Raw genomic sequence first — 24346 nt, 5'->3', positions numbered from 1 at the left:
ATTCGATTTTAAAGGTGAACTGTAGACTGAAATATGCAAATATTATTGCAGAAAAAAACTATAAAAGTGTTTGAAAACAAGAATAAAACCGCGAGGACTCGATGCCAAAATCGGAAGAAAATATTAATGAATTTATCAATGGAATCATTATGATAAATTTGTGTGTAAGAATTGAAACAAACCAAACATCAGTCTCAAGAAATGAAAGCCAGAGTCCTGGAAAAGAAAAAAAAAGCGAACTTTCTAACAAGTAAGTCAGCAGGTGACCTGGGAAAATACACAGATAGAAAAATTAAAGAAAGCTAAGCTATGTGTTACAGTTTTGCGCATAGTTTAGCATAACAAGGTCATAAGATGAATTTGGGAATAAGAAGAATATAAATTTCGGGGAGTAAATGATTTGCAGATTATTGAAAAGACTTAGAAGTGGAGGAAAGAGCACTTTAAAATGAATCAGAAATGATAAAGGTGATATGAAAATTGAAGATAGAGAGATGTCGAAAGTCTGGAATAAATTCTTTGTTAGATGAAATGAGTATTGAGAGAACAGTGGTAGGAAATATTTAAGAATCATGCAATAAGTACATATCAATACTTGAGGTAAGAAAACCATCAGAAACCTGAAATGTGGCAGATTAAGCAGATGACATTCGAACAAAAGTCCTCAGTTGGATGCTATTGAGAGTAATATTGCAATCATCGGGAACCTTCAACAGAATTCATAAAATTTGGTCAGAAGAATAAACTCCGGACAATTGCAGTATTGCTTTTGATCTACCGAATGGAGTTTTACGTGTGTGGAAGAAAGATTTAGACACACGAGCATAAATAACACATTTTTATTCACTTCTATTATGCATTCACAAGCTGCACTGTTCAATGTGCTGCCTTTCCCGCTATGCCACAAACTGCATCCTTTGCACAGTGTGTTCAACTGCAGAACGCAGCTGGTCGGAAGTGATGTTGAGCACATACTGCGTTATGCTAGCTTTCAGCTCTGGCAAGTTATCAGGACGATCAGGATTAATCCGGTTTTTGAGAAATAATCGCCAGAGCCAAAAGTCACAGGGGGGGTCAGATCAGGTGAACGAGGCAACCATGCAGTCGGAAAAGCACAGCTAATCACTCTGGCTTCCATGAAATGTTCTCGAAGAATTTCCTGTAGGGATCAGCCACCGATGTGTGGAGAGGGGCGGGGGGCACCTACATGAAAATGACTGAATCGATGCACAGGCGCTGCTATAGCTGTGGCACAACAAAATTATTTATCATATCGCGATACCTCTCGGCAGTAACTGAGCAGGTCACAAGACCCGACTGGAGAATATCCCGAAACAAGGATGGCTCAATAATAAACGAAGCTGTAAAACCGTACCAGACAGTAATTTTGGGCGAATTTAAAATAATTTGTTGGACTTCATGCTGGTTTTGTTTAGCCCATACCCGGCAAGCAAATGTGGGCTTTTACAGCTCCGTTCAGGTGAAAGTGAGCCTCATCTACCTACAAATTCATCCACGGCCTCGTTGCGTCCAACTCCACTAGAACAAGAAATGTTAAAGCGAATTTCAACTGCATTCATAATTAGAACAAGCAGAATAAAGAAAGTAATTTCAGCTATTTGAACACACTTTTCAGCGAAGTAACGAAACACACTTTTCAGTGTGTTTCATTACTTCACAAAATATGCATGGAATAATAGAGAAATCAACCACGGATTTTATTTAACTCTGAGGGTTAGTTAGGACAAAACAGTTCATCTAAGACTAAAGGCCACATTTATGAGAGCTGTCAGGAAAATAATAATAATTTTCCTTGTTGGCAGTGAACAGATGACACTCGTGGCAAAATCGTATGAAAACTGAAGATATTAGAAAGAAACGTGACATTGTTAGCATTGAAGAATGTATGAATGAAGTAATCTAAGGTAGTATGATCGCTTGAATGAAAGATCGAAGGTCTGTAAAACTGGTTCTTGATGTCTGGATGACAAGAAAAGGATACTTTAGTCATTCTCTAGACCAAAGACACCAAGGTAGATCTATGCAGCACAAATAATATATTAATTTGCAGGAAAACTGTTAATGGGAAGCTAGTAATAATGTAAACATATTAATGTGTAGTGATATCATAGTATCGTAAAAGATATTTCCTTGAGGGTACAATACAGGAATTTGATTATGATGATGATGATTATAATTGAAACATTAATGTTGTGAATCATTGAATATTGAAAGAAAAAAAATGCTTTTATGAACGCTTTCATTCAATAATAGGCTCTTAAACCATTGCAAATCAATGTCATTTGTTAAAGGAACATTTCTTGCATTTCATCATCACTTCTTGATATGTATCAGGAATGCACGTGGAGGATATAATGATAGTGTGATGGTCTCTAACAAAAGTGTTACTGCCACAGTTTTTTTTGGACAATTAATGTTATTTTTCCCTTCTTATACACGCACACACACACAATTATTTCTTCTTTTGAATGAAATGAAAGAATTATTAATTCTTCATTTAGTTCATTTACGAGTTATTTTAGTTGCAGTTATAGAGAATATAGTTTGAAACTAATTTCCCCATGCATTAAGGGTCATATTTTCACAACGACGTCTCACGGAAGGGAATATTCCATCAAGAATTTGAGGATCTTTTTCCACGTCTTTAAATCAAACTTTCGTGCAGTCTTAGATTAATATAAAACGGTTTCCTTGTGTGTTTTTTTTCTTCTTCTGCGAAACACAGCATCTTACTAAAAGAACTTTTAATTATTACATTGACATAGCAATAACATAGTAATGCTCTACTATGAGTTTGTCTTCTGATTAATACAGCTATCTATAACCATTAGTCAAGAGGTATGTGGTGCACATTCTCTCATGATAGCAGCTGTCCTTTCAGCTCCGTAGAGGTATCTTAAGATGTCAACTATTTTGTAATTTTCTTCCTTGCAGAAATTGCTACTGTTACACCGTGCTGTTTTTATTTTAGTTAAAGATAAGATTTTAAATGTACTTTTAAGAGCGAGTGGTATCAAGCAAGTGTATTTTCTAAAACGAAATTGAAAACACTGCAGTATAAAGCAAATTCTTGGGACCTACGAATTTATAAACTCTACAGGTAAAGTTTACGGATTCGTAATAGACTAAATAACCTGTTATTAACCAATAGACTCTACTTATGTAGCGTCTATTGGTTAATAGGTCTAAACTGAATGCTCTGTATAAGCGGAACGATGCAAAACATAGTAATATACAGTATATATACGAAGCTTCTTAGTTTCCATTTAGAATATTGAAATTCTGTATGCTTATATATTGCAGGACACATAGCTGGACAAAAGTGGGGAGATATCTTTGACATAGTCCAGCCATATCCTGAGAAGCAAGCATTGGATGTTACTCCTACTATGGTCGCCAAGGTAAATGACTGCTCAGTTTTTCTCAACAGTTTGAAATTAAGTTTTATTTTTATTACGCGGAATGTGAACCTTAGCAGCCTCAATATAGATGAAACCCTTAGGTTGGAAAAATCCCAGTTTGTATCCCGCCTAGAAGGCGAAATTATTATCAAGACTTTTGGACTAAAGATAGATCAGCTGGTCTCATTTGGAGGTGCAAGGTTTTTCACCCTGAAACACAGGCAACCAGCCAGAAAAATACATGAAATTGATAGCCATAACATACAATTCTAAGAAGCCAAGTTAGTTGGCTTCTTAGATTGTACGTTATGGCTGTCAGTTGTCAAGCCTAACAGGAAGGAAGGAAGGAAGGAGTATGAGATGATTAGGCCGAATAATCTCACTCAAATCCGATTCATAAATAACACTGAATCCCGTAGCACAGAAAAATCGACTATGGAACTCACATGACTCCAGATAATAATAATAATAATACCGTTTAGAGCTTAGGAACATGAGACAGCGATAGCTGGCAGCTATAATACCACCCCGAAGTGTTCAAAATGATTGGAAGCCGTGAAGTACGAGTAAACCATCGGTGACGGATGAGGATGAAAACCGGTTGATATTTCAGAGAATCACACCTTCTCCTTTTGAGGAATACAATACAAACACGCCCACGCACGCACACACGCACACACGCACGCGCACACACACACACACACACACACACACACACACACACACACACACACACACACACACACACACACACACACACACACACACACACACACACACACACATTAAAAATATTTCTATATTCACTTCACTTAGATTGTGGTCGTAAGAGTGATATGAATGAAGTACAATACTCTCATCTAAACCAGATTTATTATTCCATTGGGAACCTCAACGGATGCCCTCAACAACTATCTTACACTACAGCTGTACAGAATACACAGCTTACTTATTTCCTCCAACATAGTGCTGATGCCCGTGCATTGGTCGAATTTGACGTTCCATGTCAAAAAAACGTTAGCACCCTCCCCCAAATCTCGCAATTTGATTTGCTCTTGCACAAAATTTACTTGCTAGACTTTGTTGCATTATTTTGCTATCTCTATCACTCTTCAAATTTTGATTAAGACCCTGACCTCTTTTTAAAACTTAATCTTCTATAGTACAAAAACATAAACAGTTTGGTGTACAAATACATATTCATAAGATTAACGAGGTATTTGAGGTATTTGCTGTCAGATGGTCGATAGATGGACCCAAATGGTCCATCTATCGACCATCTTGATACTTGATATAATCTCTCTTTTTGGTTTGAAAACTATAACTTCGTCCAAGTTTTCTTTATTATTGAATACCCCCTAAAAAGTCATTCTCAGTGTCGTTCCTTTTGGTATTATATTACAATGGTGCCAAATAAGACGACTCCGAGACTTTTATTCATCCTTTCGTCGGTGGTTATATCCTTCTTTTTCTTAATTCACATCTGCTCGACCACTAGCATAAATAAGTCTAACCGAAATGAAAGCCTTCATCTCCACCAAAAAGAATCCTCGCCTCCCAAAAAAGTTCCTACTATAATCCAAGTCTTTGTTTTGCAGCGGATGTGCACAAGCATGCAAGGAAAAATTTCAGCATATATCTCAAGTAGATGAAAACCAAAATTCCAGTTTCTCATTCGCGTACATCGCTGCTTTCAACAGCTTAAAGACATCTACAAATTTAACGCGATTTTGAAAGTGCCAAGATACAGAAAAACTTACTTTCTAGTTCCTCGCCAGAGCCAGTAGGTGCAAGTTCTATCCTTTCATTGCTACCACTTCTCACTCCTATTGATGAGGCTATCTTAATAAAATCCAAAGATAAAAATGAATCTCCTGGCATCATTCTTCTCTTATGTGTTAAACAAGGAAAATTACCTCCAACGCCAGAGTTAAACCATCGGTGACGGATGAAAACTAGCTGATATTTCAGAGAATCACACCTTCTACCTTTAAGGAATACAAGACAAACACACCAAGAACAGCTTACCTCTATGCCTCTTCTAGGCTTACGTCAGAAAGCCTCGTCATAAAGGTTATGATGTAAGCCTCTTCTAGGCTTACGTCATAATCTTCCTGTTGACAGCATCTTTCTCTTTTCGAACCGTACATGATAAAAACAATATATTAGAAATGAAACAACCCAGTTCAAAGACAGCAAATAACGGTGTCGCACTTTCACATAAACGTTCTGGAATCAGTAACAATCATTATCAGTAATCCTTCACGGCAGAAGATTTCTTCTGTAGAGCAATAGACTGCACCAGTCAAAGATCTCTAAACAGTCGCCGTTATCATCATTCCATAAAACAAACAGTTTCACAAAGCAATCTATCTCTTAACTAGCAGTTAATACTTCAAACAGAACACCAACAAACAGACTGCTTGGTTACCGAAGTAATGTGAGTAAAATATCCAAACACTGTCGTAAATCCAGTCAACCCATGGTCACATAGTTCTTTAATTTAAGGAGTAACCTACAAAATTTAAAGTTCTTATTTTCCCACTCAGTCTTCTTACTCATGTCAGTCTGCATTCGATAAAAAGTCATTCTCAAGAATAAACAAAATATCAAGAAATAGAGTGCATAAGGACAGTGGAAATGCCTTTTACCAACCACAATTATTATAATTTTTATTTTAGTACAGTAAAGAAAAACTGGAACTAGACGAAAAGAATGTGAAAAAGAAAAGGATTTGAATTAAACTCAGTGAGGTACATGGGTAAAGATACAGGAATGAAACAGCAAAATAAATTTTAAAAAAAAGTGTAAACTCCGAGCAACTACATTAATCGCAACAAAAAAACCTATTTTAAAAGTATTTGCGTTTTTGATTTTATTGACGTTATGTCGTGTGAAATCAAATTGAACATTCCCTGTGTTTAAAACTTGGAATCTTGTATTTCTTCTGCTTACGAAAACCAATAATACTTTTTAACATCATTTTGGTGAATATTAGTTTGGGGTGTTGTCGAAATGTGCATTCGTGATTTTAAACTCAGAAAAAGCAGAATCAGAGTTGCTCATTATTAGCCTCTAGTGTTTTTCTTGAAATCATTTTTAATTAATATACTTTATATAACACCTTAAATGAATATATTTTTCAAATCTTCTCTAGATATGAAACGAATCATGCATTGATATTTATAACTCTCATACTGTAATACTCCTCTTCCAGAAACTGACTCCTTTAGACTTATTCAAGATATCCGAAGAATTCTTCGTTTCCTTAGGCCTAAAAAGAATGACACCAGAGTTTTGGCACTACTCAATATTCGAAAAGCCCAAAGATCGAAATATTGTGTGCCACGCATCAGCTTGGGATTTTTGTGACGGTAAAGATTTCCGGTAAGTTCTTACACTGTAAATGATAGATTTATATACCTCAGGTAATTCTTAAGTCTCAGTATTCGATAATATAAATTCTGCAACCTATTGAAAGAAGAGTGAAGTTGTTCGTTGGTAAATTCACTTATCAGTGTGAAGACCTGAACTCTTCTCCCCCTCCCCCCAAGTTGAGCAGTTCCTTTCCCATGATGAAGAATTCCTTTAGATAACTCTGAATTTCTTTACAGAAAATTTAATCAACCCATTAATTATTTTTCGGTGCGACGATGTGTGTTTTCATGTCTGTTTAAATAGGAAACAGGAAAGAAATGCAATGGATTAGGAGCGTTATTCTAATCTCAGCGCACTTGAAAAGGTTACCGATTCATCAAAAAAAAAAAGAATACCGTAAGTCAGGAGGGGAAAATACCAAGTAAGAAAAAGAATAAAGGAGGAGTAACAAAAGTCTAAAATGAGAAGTCAGTGAAAGAAGAAAGTCGATATAATCTCACTTAGTATTGACAGAAGGAAATTATAATTCCCTCAACACAGAAACGGAAGATTCAGTAGATATGATGTGGTCGTCTTCTGACTTCTGCAACTGAATTACCAGCTTTCTGTCTGAATGCACGTTATGCATACGGATGATTATCCCCACACCTTGCAACTAACGCTAGTCTTATAAAGGGTTTATTCTTTAACTGAACTGACCTTCTTCCTTCTTTACAGCAATAACAATTCCAAGAAATTGTAAACTCGATGTGTAGTTTGCTGATGACAGTACCCAGCACTACTCTTGCTTAATTGACGAAGTTTGCCAAACAAATCACCAAAACTTCAAGAATATCAACTTGTTTAACCATTTTGATAACCAAATCATTCTTCGATGAGGTGCTGATTATTTAGTTAACTTTAATGTTGATAAAACTCAATTTTGTTTTCTTTCTCAAAAAAAAAATCATTTTTTTTTCAGTTTTATTTTAAACAACATCCGAATCTCTAAACAAGATGCTAATTATAAATTAGATTTTACCTGTTGATGTTACTTTAACCTCATCTCTCTCTCTCTCTCTCTCTCTCTCTCTCTCTTGGTATAAACATGTCATAACATCGCCTCACTTGGTTATACCATAAATTAAAGACGCCCAAAATTCTTTGATTCTTTATCCAAGTGTAAGAAAATAAAGTTTGCGCATGAAGTATCTTCACGACTGACTACTTGTGTATAGAAGCTGATGATTTCCCATCAATTGCCTCAGCATCTCTTAATACAAAGTCACCTCTTTCTAACTTGTATTAGTGTTATGCATTATGGGCCACTGTCCAGGCCGGTTTCGATCGTTATTGAGGTGAAAAAGTAAAGGGATGTTCATCATAGGCATAGAATAATTAGTAGAGGAGTGCAAAAGAACATGATAGTATTAGAAGAAAGGAAGAAAAGACAGATAGCTAGTATGAAAGATAGGAAAAAAAGGTCTTAGCTCTTTTATATCATCATACAGCCAAAGGATCGTTTTTTCTTTATCACCACTCATACAGATGAACAACCAAAAAACCAATTGAAATTAAAGCGGAAAGATGACTGATACTCAGGTGGCTAGCTTTATCTAAATTAGTGGGATTGTTCTCCAGTCATCCCTGCAGTTGATATAAGATATATTTGTAAACTGCGCACTCATACTCATGGTTCCAAGTTGCCTTTGTCTAATCCAAACAACCAATCAGCTTGCGTAGAACAAGCCGACCAATAAACTCGCTAACTTGTTCTTGTCATTGAGTAGAGCAGTTAATGGAATATCCTTCTTGAGCCAGCACAATATGAAATTTTTAATTTCAGCTGATTCCTGGAAATTCAATAAATAATTTAACATCCCTTTGTTATCGAATAGATATTTATAGGGATACGAGGAACCGTTTATTTAAAAATTAAATACAATTTTTTTGTATCAAACAAATACAATTCTCGTAAAGTTGACTTCCCAATTATACGATTTCACGCTGATTTTTTCTATGTATAATATATAAATATATATATATTTATTTAAAAGTTTTAGGTTTTGTTTGAAGCAACATATGATTGTAATATAATGTTTCCCTAACAACAAGAAGTTCAGGAGGTTACTAATGAGCTTCTAAAATTAAGTATGAATGTAACTTGTTTCATAAATATACTTCAAGCTATAGGTTATGAAATAAGTGATATTTTCGTGCTTTGCTTGTGTTCTGAGGACTCAGTTAAACAAACAAGCAGACAATACGAACGGGTTCTTCAGTTTGGCGAAAAGAACAGTTATTTATTAGGAAGCACAACAGAAAATGAAAATATAATACGATAACATCATTCTGAAAACTTATTTTGACCTTGTATTATGACTATTCTGATGACATCTTATTAATAGCATTCTGCGTCTGCTCCTTCTCTACACCATGAGTGTAGTATTACTTTAAGAGGTGAATTCTGCTATCACTACTAGTATGGCTCGAATTATGACGCATCTGGAGAGATCCAATTCTGACAAGGAAGAATATTAACTCCTGGTTTCCTTCTCTTTATGATGAAGTACAGTACGAGCACAGACGGTCGAAACCCGTATACCGTCATTTATTTTCTTTATTTCTGGATTCTACTGGTAATTTATCTCAGTCAGTAGACTTCCCTGATGTTTGTAGGTGAAGTATTAGCAGATAACGAAATTGTTAATTGAAGAATGTGCGCTCGTAATTGAAGGGGCTCTAACAAGCAATATGTTTGAGTAAACACCTGCATTTAATCTACCAGTGAAAATGGAATAATTCCATCAGGACTTTATCAATTAAAACGTTTATAAAATATACAGTGAATGCTAATTCTTTTATGCAACGATTGCTTTGTTTTCTTTCTTTTCTAATTCTAAATGGTCGTAATATTCACTCATTTCAAGTTTGTAGCTAGAGCGTGTCCTTTCGACGCATTCAGCACACGCAGGAACTTTAAAAAGGAAATAAACTTTTAAAAGTCTTGGTGGCGATTTAGATTACAGCTAGGATCTCATTTATGCTTTTAATCCCGCTAGGTATTGCATTTATAAGCACCTTTTTTTTATAGATATAATAATTATATTACTTCACGACCAGTGGTTGTGTTAGACCACTAGGTTAACTTAATTCTAGTAGCTGGGTACAGAGAATTCTCCTCTCCCTCCCTCAGGCCTTTTATCAACCCATTCTCTAGTTAGCCGATCTTTGGAACAGGCACACACGTTTTTTTTTTTTTTTTTAACCTAGAAACTTGTGTTTTAAATTAAGAAGTGTGAAGACGTGCCATAAACTCACACTGTGTCAAATATAACAAATTATTATGAAGTTCCCGAGCAGCACCGCTTGATTACATACATCTTGTTAGATTGTTAGAATCAAAAATTGTGACTGATTAGAGGAGCTTTCGCTATGATTTTTTTCTCACGTGATTCCTGAACTGAATGAGGTTTGGTGTAGAAAAGTATTTTTTTTTTTTAATTCAGAGATATTCAAGTCTTTAATCTCGCATCTCATAATGATCGCAGAACTAATGCAGTATTTTCATCCTAGTTTTTATCATACTCTGCACAAAGGATTGCAGAACTAATATCTGTAGTCTTGTGGTGTAGCTTTTGTTTATACATGCCAACCGGAGATCGCTCCAATCTTCCGTGACAACGAAGGTGGAGACCAGCTGCTTAACCTTTCTCCAAAGGAAAAGAAGTGCATGCCTACTCCCACTGGGGAATAAAAAAAAGCGTAAAAAAGTATTGATTTATTTTAAAGTGATTTAAAAATTATTATATGAATCATTTAAGAATTACACATTATTTAAAACAAAATTTAGAAGAATAAAGCCTTAAATAATGATCAATTATCGCCATCGTCTACGTTGAAATGCAGCAATGTTAACCAGGAAACTAATATTTGCACTGAGAAACAAACGTTTCTGAGAGTAATGGAAACGTTATGGTACTATCATAATGTTATTATAATATATCACCATTTTATCCTTCTCAACCAATCATGAACGTTTGGTTGAAAAGATGGATGACTGATCCTTCTTCAATAATAATTTGAAATATCTGCTTAAGTATTCGTGTTCTTTTGTCATATATACAAATATTTCTGAAGAGAAATGTAGACCTATATTCTGAGAATCTCCGTAGTGTAATCCAATTGATAATACTATACGCCTTTTGGTTTAACAGCTCCTGACATAGGGTAGATGCCTTCGGAATAAAAAGCATAAACACAGCAATGTCAACCAATTTCATTGCTAGGTGAAAAGGGGGAGAGGAGTCCACTTTCACCTTGTTATCTAACAGCTAGCAAACTGACATGAAAATATACACAGGGAAGGCACACAAGAATATCAGGGCAAATAGAGGATTCACTACAAGTGATCTGAGAGTAGAATCTTGATTAGGAGTAGCTAGTCTGTTGGACAGGGATTATAGATCTGTGTTTGGGATTCAAACCCGAATTAAGGCTAGAATATCGGAAACCTGAAGTGGAGAAAAAAATCAGGAATCTGAATTAGGATCGTAAATACGAATCTGCTATAAAAGGGTACATAGGTAGCCAATCCTTGGATCTTTCCAGGGCATCTTCTTGACAGCAATCATTGGCCCACTATTTGAGTACGTTTGTCATAAAAAGGGGCGGCCATGGATTTTCACGTGATCTGAAGAGGATGATATAGTGTAATATCCGTGTGATAATGTCACACGAAGTGAGAAATGTACATATTGAAGATAATATAGTAATATTGTAGTTTAATAATATTTCTCTGAATTTTAACTTCCTCCTCGCTTTTCCACAAACTGGAAGATTACCTTTCCCAAGTTGTGGAAAAACTGCTCTTCCTCAAATTTCCAAAGTTCACTAAAATTTCGAAATGCTGTAGAAGTGCATTTTGTTATATTTTTCTAGAAATTGCATTTCACCAGGTGATAAGTAATGTTAATGTTAGTAATATAAAATATTTTCAGTGTTATCTAAAGAAAACTATTGAAAACAATGAGGACAGATACCGCGTGAATGTTGTGAGAAAGCTTCTATTTTTCTTCGTTATTTTCTTCTTCTCTAGAAGAACGAAAGCGTACTCAAAAATATTATAGTGCAATATTTGGCGAACTACTGCTCTAGACTGATAATATTAGAATTCAATATTAGTATTATTTTTCAGTTATTTCATGTAGGTGAGTTTTCTAACTGACGACTGATATTCTTTTTTTATGGTGTTTACAGAATCAAGCAATGCACTGATATCACAATGAATCATCTTATCGTCGCTCATCACGAGATGGGACACATCCAATATGACCAACAATATGCTCATCAGCCAACTGTGTTTCGTGGAGGCGCTAATCCTGGTAAGAATACCCGTATTTAATAATATAAGCACGTAAACACAAGAAAGATATTTAATTAGCCAAATATTTCGGTCTGAAAATTGCAGACCATCTTCAGTGGCACTACAAGAACAGTTTTAAAAAATACAAGGTGGAATACTAACAATAGATCATTTAAAAATAGAACAAGACGCGCGATGTTATATCACTAAGTATTAAAGAGAATATTATTAAGCAGAGACTTCTGCTTAATAATAATTTTAGTCTCTTCCTGGAGTTTATCAAATTCCCTGCAACTGTGATCTCTCCTATTTTGGACAAACTGGACGTTCTTTTGAAAAAAGAATCCAAGAACATCAATCCTCCATTCATCACAATGAACCTGAAAAATCTGGATTGGCTCAGCACGGGAATGAAACTAACCACAACATCCTTTGATCAAAAACTCGCCTCTTACATAGATCCCGCTATAAATTTGAACGTTTATTCAAAAAAGTGTAGAGGCCTTACTCCATCGTCCTAACCTGAATCGGAATGACTGTATATCTATATCAAAAATCTGGGAAAGTCTAATCAGGATAACTCATTAATTCATATTAATTTTACGTTATTTAATAATATTAATTAATATCTTTATTTCAATCATGTCTCTGCTTAATAATATTCCCTTTAATACTTAGTGATATAATATCACGCGTCTTGTTCTATTTTTAAATGATCTATTGTTAGTATTCCACCTTGTATTTTTTAAAACTGTTCTTGTAGTGCCACTGAAGATGGTCTGCAATTTTCAGACCGAAATATTTGGATAATTAAATATCTTTCTTGTGTTTACGTTCTTTCAATCTTTATGTCACAAGTATCCTTAAAATATCAAATACTCGTATTTTTTCTTACACTGGATCTTTAAAAAACTAGTCTAATGAAATATTAATAATGGAAGTAGAAAACGTTTGTGACATCAGTATCTATAAATTTACATTCAGATGTTGGCAATGGTCAATAATAACTTATATGGAAATTGTAATATATATTTCAGAGACCATAACAATCATCAGAGTCGTGATGATGACATGCCATGGTAGTGATTTTTAGTCATGACGCTATGAATGCTCTGTGCGTGTGCGTGTGTGTGTGTGTGTGTAGGTGTGGTGTGTGTGTGTGTGTATTGTGTTGTGTTGCTTTCTTTATTAATGTATCAGCAAATAGTAAGGAATTTAACTTGGCGTATGTTTATCATATCCGCAAACGACTATTCCCTGCACTGTTTGATAATTTTCGCATCATTTTACCGTGTTGACTACAACACGATTACACACTCAGTCTTGTGTTATTTTTTTTTTAACTGTGATATGATACTCTCGTGACATTATTATTTTTCTCCATCGTTCTTCTTATTATTTATCTCCTTCGTTGACTCCCCCTAGTTTCAGCTTTATATGCATTCTAATGCAGTCACTTTGCCATTTCTATGCAACACCCCCTGATGGCGAATTTATGATGCCTGTTAGTATGCGCATGTTCTGGGACAGTTTGTCAATTTTCCATCCGGCTTATGGATGGGAAAAGCGACCTACCAGAGGGGAAACTCCTACACCTCCGCATGAAATAGACTAACCAAATTTAATTGAAGTTTAAAAACTTCTTAGAAATTTCTAGTCGCATCAAAATAGGGTCTGTCTTTTCAGCTGAAGATTAAATCCCCTCGCGAGCGAGAAACTCTCAAGGGAATTTTACTTTATTATAAATTTTGCTGAGAATACTATCTGCTAGATGAAGAAACTCATCGGAATAAAAAAATTCTCGAATTAATTCGATGAGTAACCTACTTAATTGACAGCGGCTTATTAAATATCAAAATTAACCTGGAATGTATTTAGATGTATCAATTAAGTTAACAGATGCTCATTGTGCATTTACCGTGACCTTTTACAGGATTCCATGAAGCGGTTGGAGACACTTTAGCACTCTCTGTTGCTACACCTGAACACTTGAAAAAGATTGGACTTCTGAACAAGGTTTCCAACGACCTTGGTAAGTATTTTTCTCCTTTTGGATCTTCCCAATTTACGTTGAACTCAGAAAGAAACTTATGAAAATAAAATAAATAACGCAAATGGAACAATTTATAAACTCGATGACGATGTTCAAATTCATATTAAATTTGCCAGAAAGATCTCGTTCTTATAAATGCTTAAGTTTATAGAGGAAAATTCTGTACCAGATACATGATATGCAATAGTCGCAGGTTGAAACGTCCTTACCGTGATTCACTTGCAGCGTGCACAACACTCTTTAACGTGTGACTCACCCATAACCGTTACTCTTTTTTTTAATGATGAAAATGCCTGAATAATGCTGGTAAAAACATTTGTAAATTCAAAATTAATATATTTATATAGTGCGCAATCTCTCTCTCTAAACAAATATATTGAGAATGGTTGAAACTGAACAGATTCTGTTTGAAATGGTTTCATTATTACATGGTTCATTTAATAGTCGACATGACACAAAAATTATATATATATATATATATATATATATATATATATATATATATTTATATATTAATTTGAGATGCCTTTGTATCTACTCCATAAAATTTCATTATGCCAAAATGAAAACGGAGTAGGCGATTCTCGTTTAGATGTAACCAACCTTTTGAAGATCAGTGCGGCAGGTAATCTCTATCCTTTACTGCTACTGATAGTTGGCCCAAGGCTATCAATAATCAAGTGAGAGAGTGGGCACACAACTTTCGTTATCTCATGGTTCCCATCACTAAACTTTTATGTTATTGTCTAAAGAAGTATGAGTTTTGCGGTCCATTTTCTTGAGTTCGTAACGTTAAAACCCTGATTTCCGGGAGTAACAAAAACATATACTTTTTAAGTTTACGGGAGGAAAGAAACCTAAGTTTCAGGAAAGCGCAAACCCTCACTTTTCTTTCCTTCTCTCTATCTATATCTCTTCTTGGATAAAAAAACCTAAAAAAAGTTTCTCTAGTCAGCTATTAGAATCGAACTCATCACTGCCTTTCTTCTGACTATTTAGAGTAAAGAAGCAAATACTGTTTCCAGCATTACACAACAGGCCCGTTTTATTAACTTGTATTCAGAAATATTTTGAGAGCAGATATATAAACCACATTGTTGTATTCTATTTTAAATTAAAATTTTATTCATAGTAATTCTTTTTGTTGCATTATTTTTCCTACAGAGGGCGATCTTAACTACCTCATGTCCGTTGCTCTTGACAAAATTATTTTTGTGCCATCCGCATACATAATTGATCTATGGAGGTGGCAGTTGTTTAGTGGCGATATTCTTCCTGAAGTCATGAATCGAAAGTGGTGGGAAATGAGGTAAGTCTAAGCCGTAGACAAATTTCCAAGTAAGATTAATTAAATATTAACATTGTGGTATTTGATAGCATGCTAATGCTTAGAAAGCAGTGTTGAGTATTCATCGAAAATTCCAAACTTTATTATATCCGCACACATTCATTCCCATAAGTAACTCTCATTTGCCAAAGAACATCAGCGCGGTTAGAGTCTTTTTCTTTCACAAAGTTAGTCACTGAATGCTGTAGCCTCTAAACTGTTATCATCTCTTCCCATTCATTATTTTCAATGCTAGTTTATGTGCAACATAGATGCAATTTCATAGATCGGCCACGAATTATTATTTCATGCACAGATGTCCAATAAATGAAATTTAGTTTCTGCTGTGGGTTAGTTTAAAAAAAAAAGGAATAAAAAATAAATGATATGAATGCCTTTTCATGATATTATAGAAACATGAAAAATAAAGATATGTTGGTTTTTTGCATATATTTAAATACACCTCTGTTCTTCGCCATGTATATAAACATGGCCAACTTTCCATATGCAGTTACCACTACAGTGGCCCTACACGCAGACAATACTGCAATAATGGTCTGCAACTGTCTACTGGATTAGCAATAAAAACACTGCAAAATCTTGGAACTGGAACAACAGTTAAAAATTGTTGTAACCCTTTTTAACACGTATTTATATATATATTTCCTATGCGAAATATATATATATATATATATATACGTGGGGGAAGGAGCAACAAACTAATATCTCGATACAGACGTACCATAAAACAGCATCGAACAGGTAATTTTTAATTTAAAAAACAAACATAAAATTAAATAAAACTCCTTGCCAACAGCCCACAATCAGCGAGCCAAGTGCTGAATAATCACTTTAATCCAACAATTTTTTTTCAGATCCGAAAAAAGGGATAAAGAACTATAGATTCATTCAGTTTATCGTGCCTTAACAGTGAACAGTTAACTTCTTATGAGCCGGATCCGTCCTATCGAAAGTTATTTAAATATCATTGAGACAACCTATTCGGGTGTAGAAATTTAGTTTTCCCTGTAATCAAGGAGAAGGCGAAACTGAATTCATCTTCTCCTTGATTGAGTTATTAATCCGCTTCAAGTTAAGAATAAACTGTCTTGTAAACTGTTGGGAAACATTTCTGGATATCTATGCAGTCACCTGCATAGATACTCATTTATCTTAAATCTTGATTTGTGAAAAGTTCGATGCTAAAAAATGTTAGATAACACTAATATGAATTTGAATTTTAGTATACTTCGTAACTTGTCTAAATGTGAAGTTACACTTTACGGACAGTTTATTCTTAACTTTAAGCGGATTAATAACTCAATCCTAAGCAAAGGTGAGCAATGTAAGCAACTCAATCCTTAGCAATGTACCCTCTGAACTTCAACTCCCTATCCACTAAAACCCACAAGTCCCTAGTCTCATCAATCTTTTGGAGTACCGTTCCATTAATGTAGTACACGGCTTGCAATCATTTAATCCCAAAATTCATAACTTTTCCACATTTTTCCACATTGAACTGATATCTAATATATTTTGCCTAAATCATCCTGCAAACTCTCTACACATGCTTGGTTAATTATTGCGCTACCCAACTTTGCATCATCAGAAAAGAACTGAATATATCCCTTCAAGTCATTTCCTATATCATTTATGTACAAATTAAACAATAATGATCCAAGCACAGATCCAATTGAGGCACCATTGGTCACCTGCCTCATCCTGGACTCTGCTCCTCTATACATTACTTTCTGGTATCTGTCCATGAGCCATTCTCTTATCCACATCACTAGTTTAATATCCATCCTCATTTGTTCTAATTTGCGTCACAGTATTACATGGGATAGCCTGTCAAAAGCATTAGCAAAATAGAAGTATCACTGTGTATCCATTCCCCCCCCCCCCCTCCCTGTCCTCACATTCCTCCATAGCTAGGTTTCTCAAACTTGCTGTGGAAAAATCTAGTTGGAATTTATTGGCATTTAATTGTAATATCCTTAAGGATAAAAAATAAAATGAAATAAAAAACATCAAGATTAAAAATCTGTTATTTATTTGATGATAGTGTAAAACAAATTTAATATACAGTGTTTATCAATAAAGCTCAATGAACTAAGTTGTTCAAGCCTACTCAGAACTGTGATTGGTGTATGTTAGTGTTGCAATCGGGCTGGATAAAACGTCTGGAAATATATAATTCAAGCGTATTGCTTTTCTAAAACACTTCGATAACAGTTTAGGGAAATTGATGATTGCGATTGTCTAGTTTAACTTCACACAACGGTTAGAAAAGAAATCGATTATATATACTGTTCACATAATTTCGGCATGAAATATCTAGTTCGTATTCTTAAAAGCCACCTCCGAAGATTCTTGGGACAAGTCACATTTTATTAGTCTTATTAGATTAGTCTTCCGTGACCTGGAGGTATCCTTTCGAAATAATAATTCTCATCAGTCAGGAAATAAAGCCAGAATAATTTCACAAGCTCATGTCTTAAAACGTTTTGTGTAGACCGTAGTAATTGAAAATGAAACTGAAAACAACAACAACAAAAAAAAGCGTCGTATGACCCTAACATTTAATTGAGACAAATAACGCAAGGATACATTAAATGTATCCTTGCGTTATAGGGAAATATGCAAACTGTGATTTGAATTATGCAACCCCATATGCGATGAACATGAAAGAATTTCCTACCATTGGTTTCCATTACTGTTTTAAGTGTTCTATTCTTGTTACCTATTGATTGTCTAACTCTTTACAAAACAGAAATGTTCTAAACGAACATAACCATGCACTGCAGTTATTAATATAATTTGTTCGATACAGGTTGAAATACCAGGGATTATGTCCACCCGTTAGGAGAACAGAAGAAGATTTTGACCCTGGATCAAAATACCACGTCCCAGCAGGTGTTCCCTACATCCGGTAGGTGGAGTAATTTTCACATTTTTTCCATAAATATTTATATCATCGGCTATTTTGATAATTTTGGAAGAGAACAACCAAAATTACTTTTTATGGCCAAATGATTTAATCTAAATTAAATTTTTCTGGAAGGAAATGGATAAATAGCAAATTTTCTTTCTGTATCGATATTACAGATGGTCATTATCATTTCTTTAATGTTATAAAACTCAAACTTGTATTTTCTTTATTTTGGGTGTCGTCTTTTAGTGGAGATTGGCGACTATTATAATCCATCCTTCTCTGGATTTTTGCAGCGATAAACGCGAAGCTTGCATTTCTAATTTTTGCCCGCTCTCTTTTACCAAAAGTAATGGGGCAGCCCTTCTGTTTGTTTGAAAATTGGTACAACTATGTTGTACCAATTTTGAATTGAAGGGCAAATATTTTGAATTGCACTGATAAGTCATTTAGATCTTGTATATAGAACAATTGATATTAAGCCGTAGGTACGACCAGGTAGCTCTAAAATACCTATTCACGGGAGCGAATGAGTATTAAGAAGCTTAGCTGTCTCACCTCCTCCTCCTCCTCTTTGGACGTGAAAGTAGCTGCAATCAATGTAGTATTTCTACAATATCATAATAATGTGCCACTGAGAGGAAATGTGTTGCCTCTTACATTCTATTGTTTCCTCCGACAGGTTACGCTGTTTGTTTTCCTTTTTCTGTTAAAATCAGATACGTTTTTATCTGCCAACAGCGTCACTATTATTAAGATTGAAAGAAAGTAAGAATCCAACCGAGATGGATGAATTGCTATTAGTATTATAAACATAATTTTCATACGCATAGTGTAAGAGGCATGATATTTTCAGCTATACAAGATTTTGTTTTCGTTTGTTCTTGATATTCAGATGAGGAAAGCAAAGGTCTGGCAATTTAAGAGCTACAGAGTTCACTGCTGCGAAATTTCTAATGTGAATTATTTCTTCAAAGATTATAGATGTAGCGTTTGAAATAACGCATTTTACGTAAAATTGCACGGACTATGTGACTATGTGGATAAAACTTTTATATTATAAAAATGTGTTCCGTTGTCTTAATAGATTAGTAATGATGAAACGGAGATGACGTTCTTAAAATTATATAAGAAAATTTTAAAAAAGTTGTCGTTTTGTTTGGTAACTAACTTGAAACGAATGGGATTGGATGAGAGACTAATGAGTTGAATAGGTGATCGCTTTTCAGACATCAGTGGGGTTGTGTCATTGCAAAAAGAGGAGGATCATTAGCGGAGTACAGCAGAGGTGTATTTTGGGACCATTTGTGTTTACATTGTATGTTAATGATATTAGGACAGGCTTAAACTGGAGATACGAAGCTCTTTGCATTCATGCAACGTTGGGAAAATTATAAGGAACAGAGCAAACATTATGGCCGTACAAGATCCCAGTAGATTGTGTGAGCGTGTAAGCAAGCAAAGCTACCGGTAATATTTCACAATATAAAGGGTTGAAATTTGATAAGATTCAGGGTATACAGTTAATGGCGTAATTTTAAAGGAGGTAGAGAGAGAGAGAGAGAGAGAGAGAGAGAGAGAGAGAGAAGAAATCTGGAGGTGATGGGGGACAAAGATTTGAAGTTTAGGAGTCATATTGCTAAAATTGTGAGAATATGCAAATGGATTCCAACAATAATGAGGAGAACCTTGTCATGCAGTACAAATACATTATGGTTCCCTTGTTTAAGGCATTCATTAGGTCGCATATAAATTACTGTGTGTAGATATGGTCTGGTTTTCAAGGGAATGAGAATATTTAGAGAGAGTTAGAGAAATTTCACTAAATCGGTTTCAGGTTTATGGAATGTAGGATACGAATACAGACCAAGGAATGCAAATTGCAGAGCCTTGTGAATAAAAGAAGAAGAGTTATAATCGAGACGTACAAATTGGTGAGTGGTGGCGACCAAATTAATGTGGAGATTTTTTCATAAGGAATAGGAAGAGAAGAGTAGAACAAGAGTCCATCCCTGGACCTGTGCAACGGAGTGAGAAGCAGGTTCTTTGCATGGAGATTGGTTGGAGAGTGAAATGCACTCGAGAATGTGATGAGTGGCATGGTCTTTTTTTGCTTGAAACTGTGGACGTCTGGCATGAGGCTTTTGATAGGCATACGAACGGCTGCACGGTGGTATCGGTGCTCCTGTTTTTTATAGTTTTAAAGTGGTTCTAACTCCTGTTTTTAATTTAAAAGTGTCATAAAGTAATTCTACTTGTCACGCTGAAGACAGTGATATATAATTCACCGAAATCGGCCAAGCGGAATCCAAATTTTGAGTGTGCTGAAAATTGAACAGAGTTCACCGTGGTCACCAACGGGCAAAGAACAAAGGACGTCGTCATCTTTACGGTTGCTCAAGAGAAGAAAGCTGAGTCATGAAGTGCAACAAGTGCCTGAAAGATTTATCGTCCGACAGAAATCATATAACCTGCAAGAAGTGCCTTAGGAATCTTCACTTTAAAAGTTCCTGAATTTCAGAAACAACATGGCAACTCAAATCCAATACCAAACGAGAGGAATGGAAGTGCCTATACTGCAGAGAGAACAGAGAAACGCCGCCACCCACGGCGCAACCGATTACACCGCAGGAAGAATCGGACGATAAACTGAACAGACAAAAAATATACAGGTGAGTCTCTTATAATTTGAATTCAGTAAATTTTTTACTAGAAAAAGGTTTAGAGAATATAAACGCCAGCTTAGTAAATCTTGTGCAAGAGCTCTTTAATAAACAGAACGAACAAATTACAAAAAAAAAATTAGCGAATATGAAGAGCTTGTTAAATATAATAATTCAACAGTCGAAGAAGTCTTACAAACGGTAAAAGACATTAAAATCAGCATTAATGTACTAACTGTCACACGACACAAATGATGAAAGACACATCCGAACTCCGTCAAGAACTTAATTCCCTAAAACTGCAATACGAACTTTAAATCAGCAACAATATAAAGAAAATCTTGTCATAAACGGTCTTCCAGAAACTGCATCCACAAAAAATCTCAAAGACGTAGTTTTAAAGTTAGGCCATGCAGTTGACATCCCCCTACAACATAAGGATATTCTGACCATAAATCGGATTCCCAGGAAGAACAAAAAGCAAGGCTTGCCACATCCGCACCAGTTATAGTTCGTCTGACAATACAACCAAGCAAAAAAAGCAAAAACAAAAAAAAAATATCAATTTTTGTGGAACAGAGACGGCAAGATAACCTTGAGAAAGTCACAATTACACCAGAATACATCAGCAATTGTACTTTTGACTCGCATGATGCATGGAAACAACACACACAGTACAAGCGAGAGGACTCTCCATCCTACATATTAAAATCAGAAGCATCCGAAAACATTGGTTATTGTTACAGGCTTATCTGGGGAATTATACCGTGTTATTGATATATTGGTGTCCTAACAGACATATCCATAACTAATGACGAAGCTACTGCTTTCCAAATTCCAGGCTTCCAACAACACAGATCATGCCGCCAAGCAAAAAGAGGGGGTGGAATATTAGCATTTATCGAACATAAATTAATAGCAAATGAAACTGTCTATCAGTTTGAGCATGCTGAAACCCATTGCATCGAAATCACTAATACCACTAATAGACAGCATCCCATAATACTAAATGCTATTTATAGACCACCAAACTTAAACATGATAAAATTCTTGCACGAACTCAATTGCTGGCTTTCACGCCAGGAAATATGTTCAACCGAATACCTAATGATAAAAACATAAATATTGCAAACGAAAACCAGAACAACACTGTACAATACCTAGACACGCTATCCATGTATAACCTAATACCAACAATAATATCATGTACTAGAGAAGAAATATTTGGAAATACTATCATTGCTTCCTGCCTGGATCATATAAACATCCGAGCACCACCAAACAGTTACACAGCATCAGTCATAAAATGCAAAGTAGCAGATCATTACTTCACGGCTCTAAACCTGCACACCAAGACAATATCCATGCAATGCTCCGCATATGAAAAGCAACACAAAACAATAATAGACGAAGAAATTGTCAACGACGAAATAAGAAAAACAGACTGGGAACACATGGCATCAGATTCAGTAGATATCTTAAACAACAACATCAAACTCACACTGGAGGAAATATATAAGAAAGCTGCAAAGAAAGTCAGAATTCGTTCAAGAAAAACCCAAAATCCTTGGATAACACAAAACTTAATCCTAGAAATGCAAAGAAAGAACACCCTATGGAAAGCATTAAAGCGATATCCAAATAACAGCTTTAAAAACTGAATATAGGATAACAAGAAATCGCCTTACAACACAAATAAGAAATGCAAAAAGAAACTACTACAGAGACAAATTAATCTCTGTACAAAACAACATGAAACAAACCTGGCATCTGATCAACGAGATGCTAGATTGTGTTCCAACACCACCGCCTCCGAAACCATAAAACACACCTTCATGAAAGACGCAAAATCTATCCAACAACTAGCAAATGCCTTTAACCAATACTTTGGAGACTCCATCCAAGAACTGCACAGAAATATTCCCCCAATCACAAAACGTGATCCGCCACTTGGACACAATCAAAACAGCTGCCATAATCACACCCATATACAAACATGGAAAAAGAAATTTAATCAGCAATTACAGACCCATGGCAAACTACCAATTATCAATCAAATTATGGAGCGGGTCGTACTAAAGAAACTCACAGCATACACAGAGAACTGTCATATTATCCACAAAACACAATACAGTTTTCAGAAATATAAGGGACTAACATCTCTCTTGGAAGACTTTACAGACGTAATTAATACCGCCTTAGACAAAAACCAAACTGCCATCATAGTCTTTATTGATCTATTGAACTGGACCACTCACACATCAAACCTTATTAGAAAAGCTCAGACATGCTGGAATAGATGAGCCTCTGTACAGGTGGTTTACAAACTATCTTCAAAACAGAAAGCATAACACACATATCGGGTCAAACCAAAGTAGAGAGCTTCCAATACGCAGATGACACAGCTACACCCCATCCATAATAATGCAAGCATGGCCCAAACAAATATGCAACATGACATAAATCTGATCATAGACTGGCTCACCAAAAACACCATACACTAAACTCAGATAAGACAAAATTAATGATATTCAGAAATCCACTGACCCGATCAGTTGATAACAAATATCTAACCATCCAACATCCACTCTCCAACATAAAAAAATACACAGAACAGTAAAACCACTACAATCACTCAGGATGAAACAATACGATACCTTGGAATTTACTTCGATGCAGATATGAACTGGAATGGCCACATAAACCATCTACACAACAAACTCCGAACAATAACTGGTAAACTCTACAAGTTAAAAGGCATCGTTCCCACATGCCTAAATATACAATGCACTATGCCAAAATACTCTAAGATACGCTATAACAATGTATACTTTCTGTGCACCCTACAAACTAAATATATTAATGTCGTTACAGTACAAAATGATAAAACTGATCTTTTGTGAACAAAGAGACAATACCAACTTTATATACACTGCAATATCAGAACACAAAATACTGACAGAAAAATAATTATGTCACTATGCAGCTTTGCTAAAACATTATTTCGATACCAACTACAGGACAGTCAGAAATACATACTGTATAACAAGACCTCAGACAACTAATTATATCACATATAAATACAATAATCACTATCGAAAGGCCACACGAAACCTCTACATCCCAGACATGATAAACGAATTGCCTTTTGAATACAGAAACCTTACAAACTACAATAGCCTGAAAGGAGCTCTAAGGAAAAGAGCTCTATGAACAAGAAACACGCA

At 35.2% G+C, this 24346-nt stretch overlaps 1 protein-coding gene across 1 annotated transcript in view; it reads left to right on the top strand.

The window, feature by feature from the left end:
- The window catches only part of LOC150110433 (angiotensin-converting enzyme-like), a 135041-nt gene that overhangs the window by 16541 nt on the left and 94154 nt on the right, over nucleotides 1-24346 (top strand). The window contains exons 6-11 of the mRNA XM_090398410.1: nucleotides 3325-3422; nucleotides 6640-6809; nucleotides 12039-12163; nucleotides 14078-14176; nucleotides 15362-15506; nucleotides 18358-18456. Coding sequence (XP_090254536.1) covers nucleotides 3325-3422; nucleotides 6640-6809; nucleotides 12039-12163; nucleotides 14078-14176; nucleotides 15362-15506; nucleotides 18358-18456 — 736 coding nt within the window. The remainder of the gene's footprint in view (nucleotides 1-3324; nucleotides 3423-6639; nucleotides 6810-12038; nucleotides 12164-14077; nucleotides 14177-15361; nucleotides 15507-18357; nucleotides 18457-24346) is intronic.

This window comes from Typopeltis vanoorti, chromosome 1, assembly GCF_054136105.1.
Source record: "Typopeltis vanoorti isolate ZY-2024b chromosome 1, IOZ_Tvanoo_1.0, whole genome shotgun sequence".
Lineage (NCBI taxonomy): Eukaryota > Metazoa > Arthropoda > Arachnida > Uropygi > Thelyphonidae > Typopeltis > Typopeltis vanoorti.
This window is presented reverse-complemented; position numbering and strand designations above follow the sequence as displayed.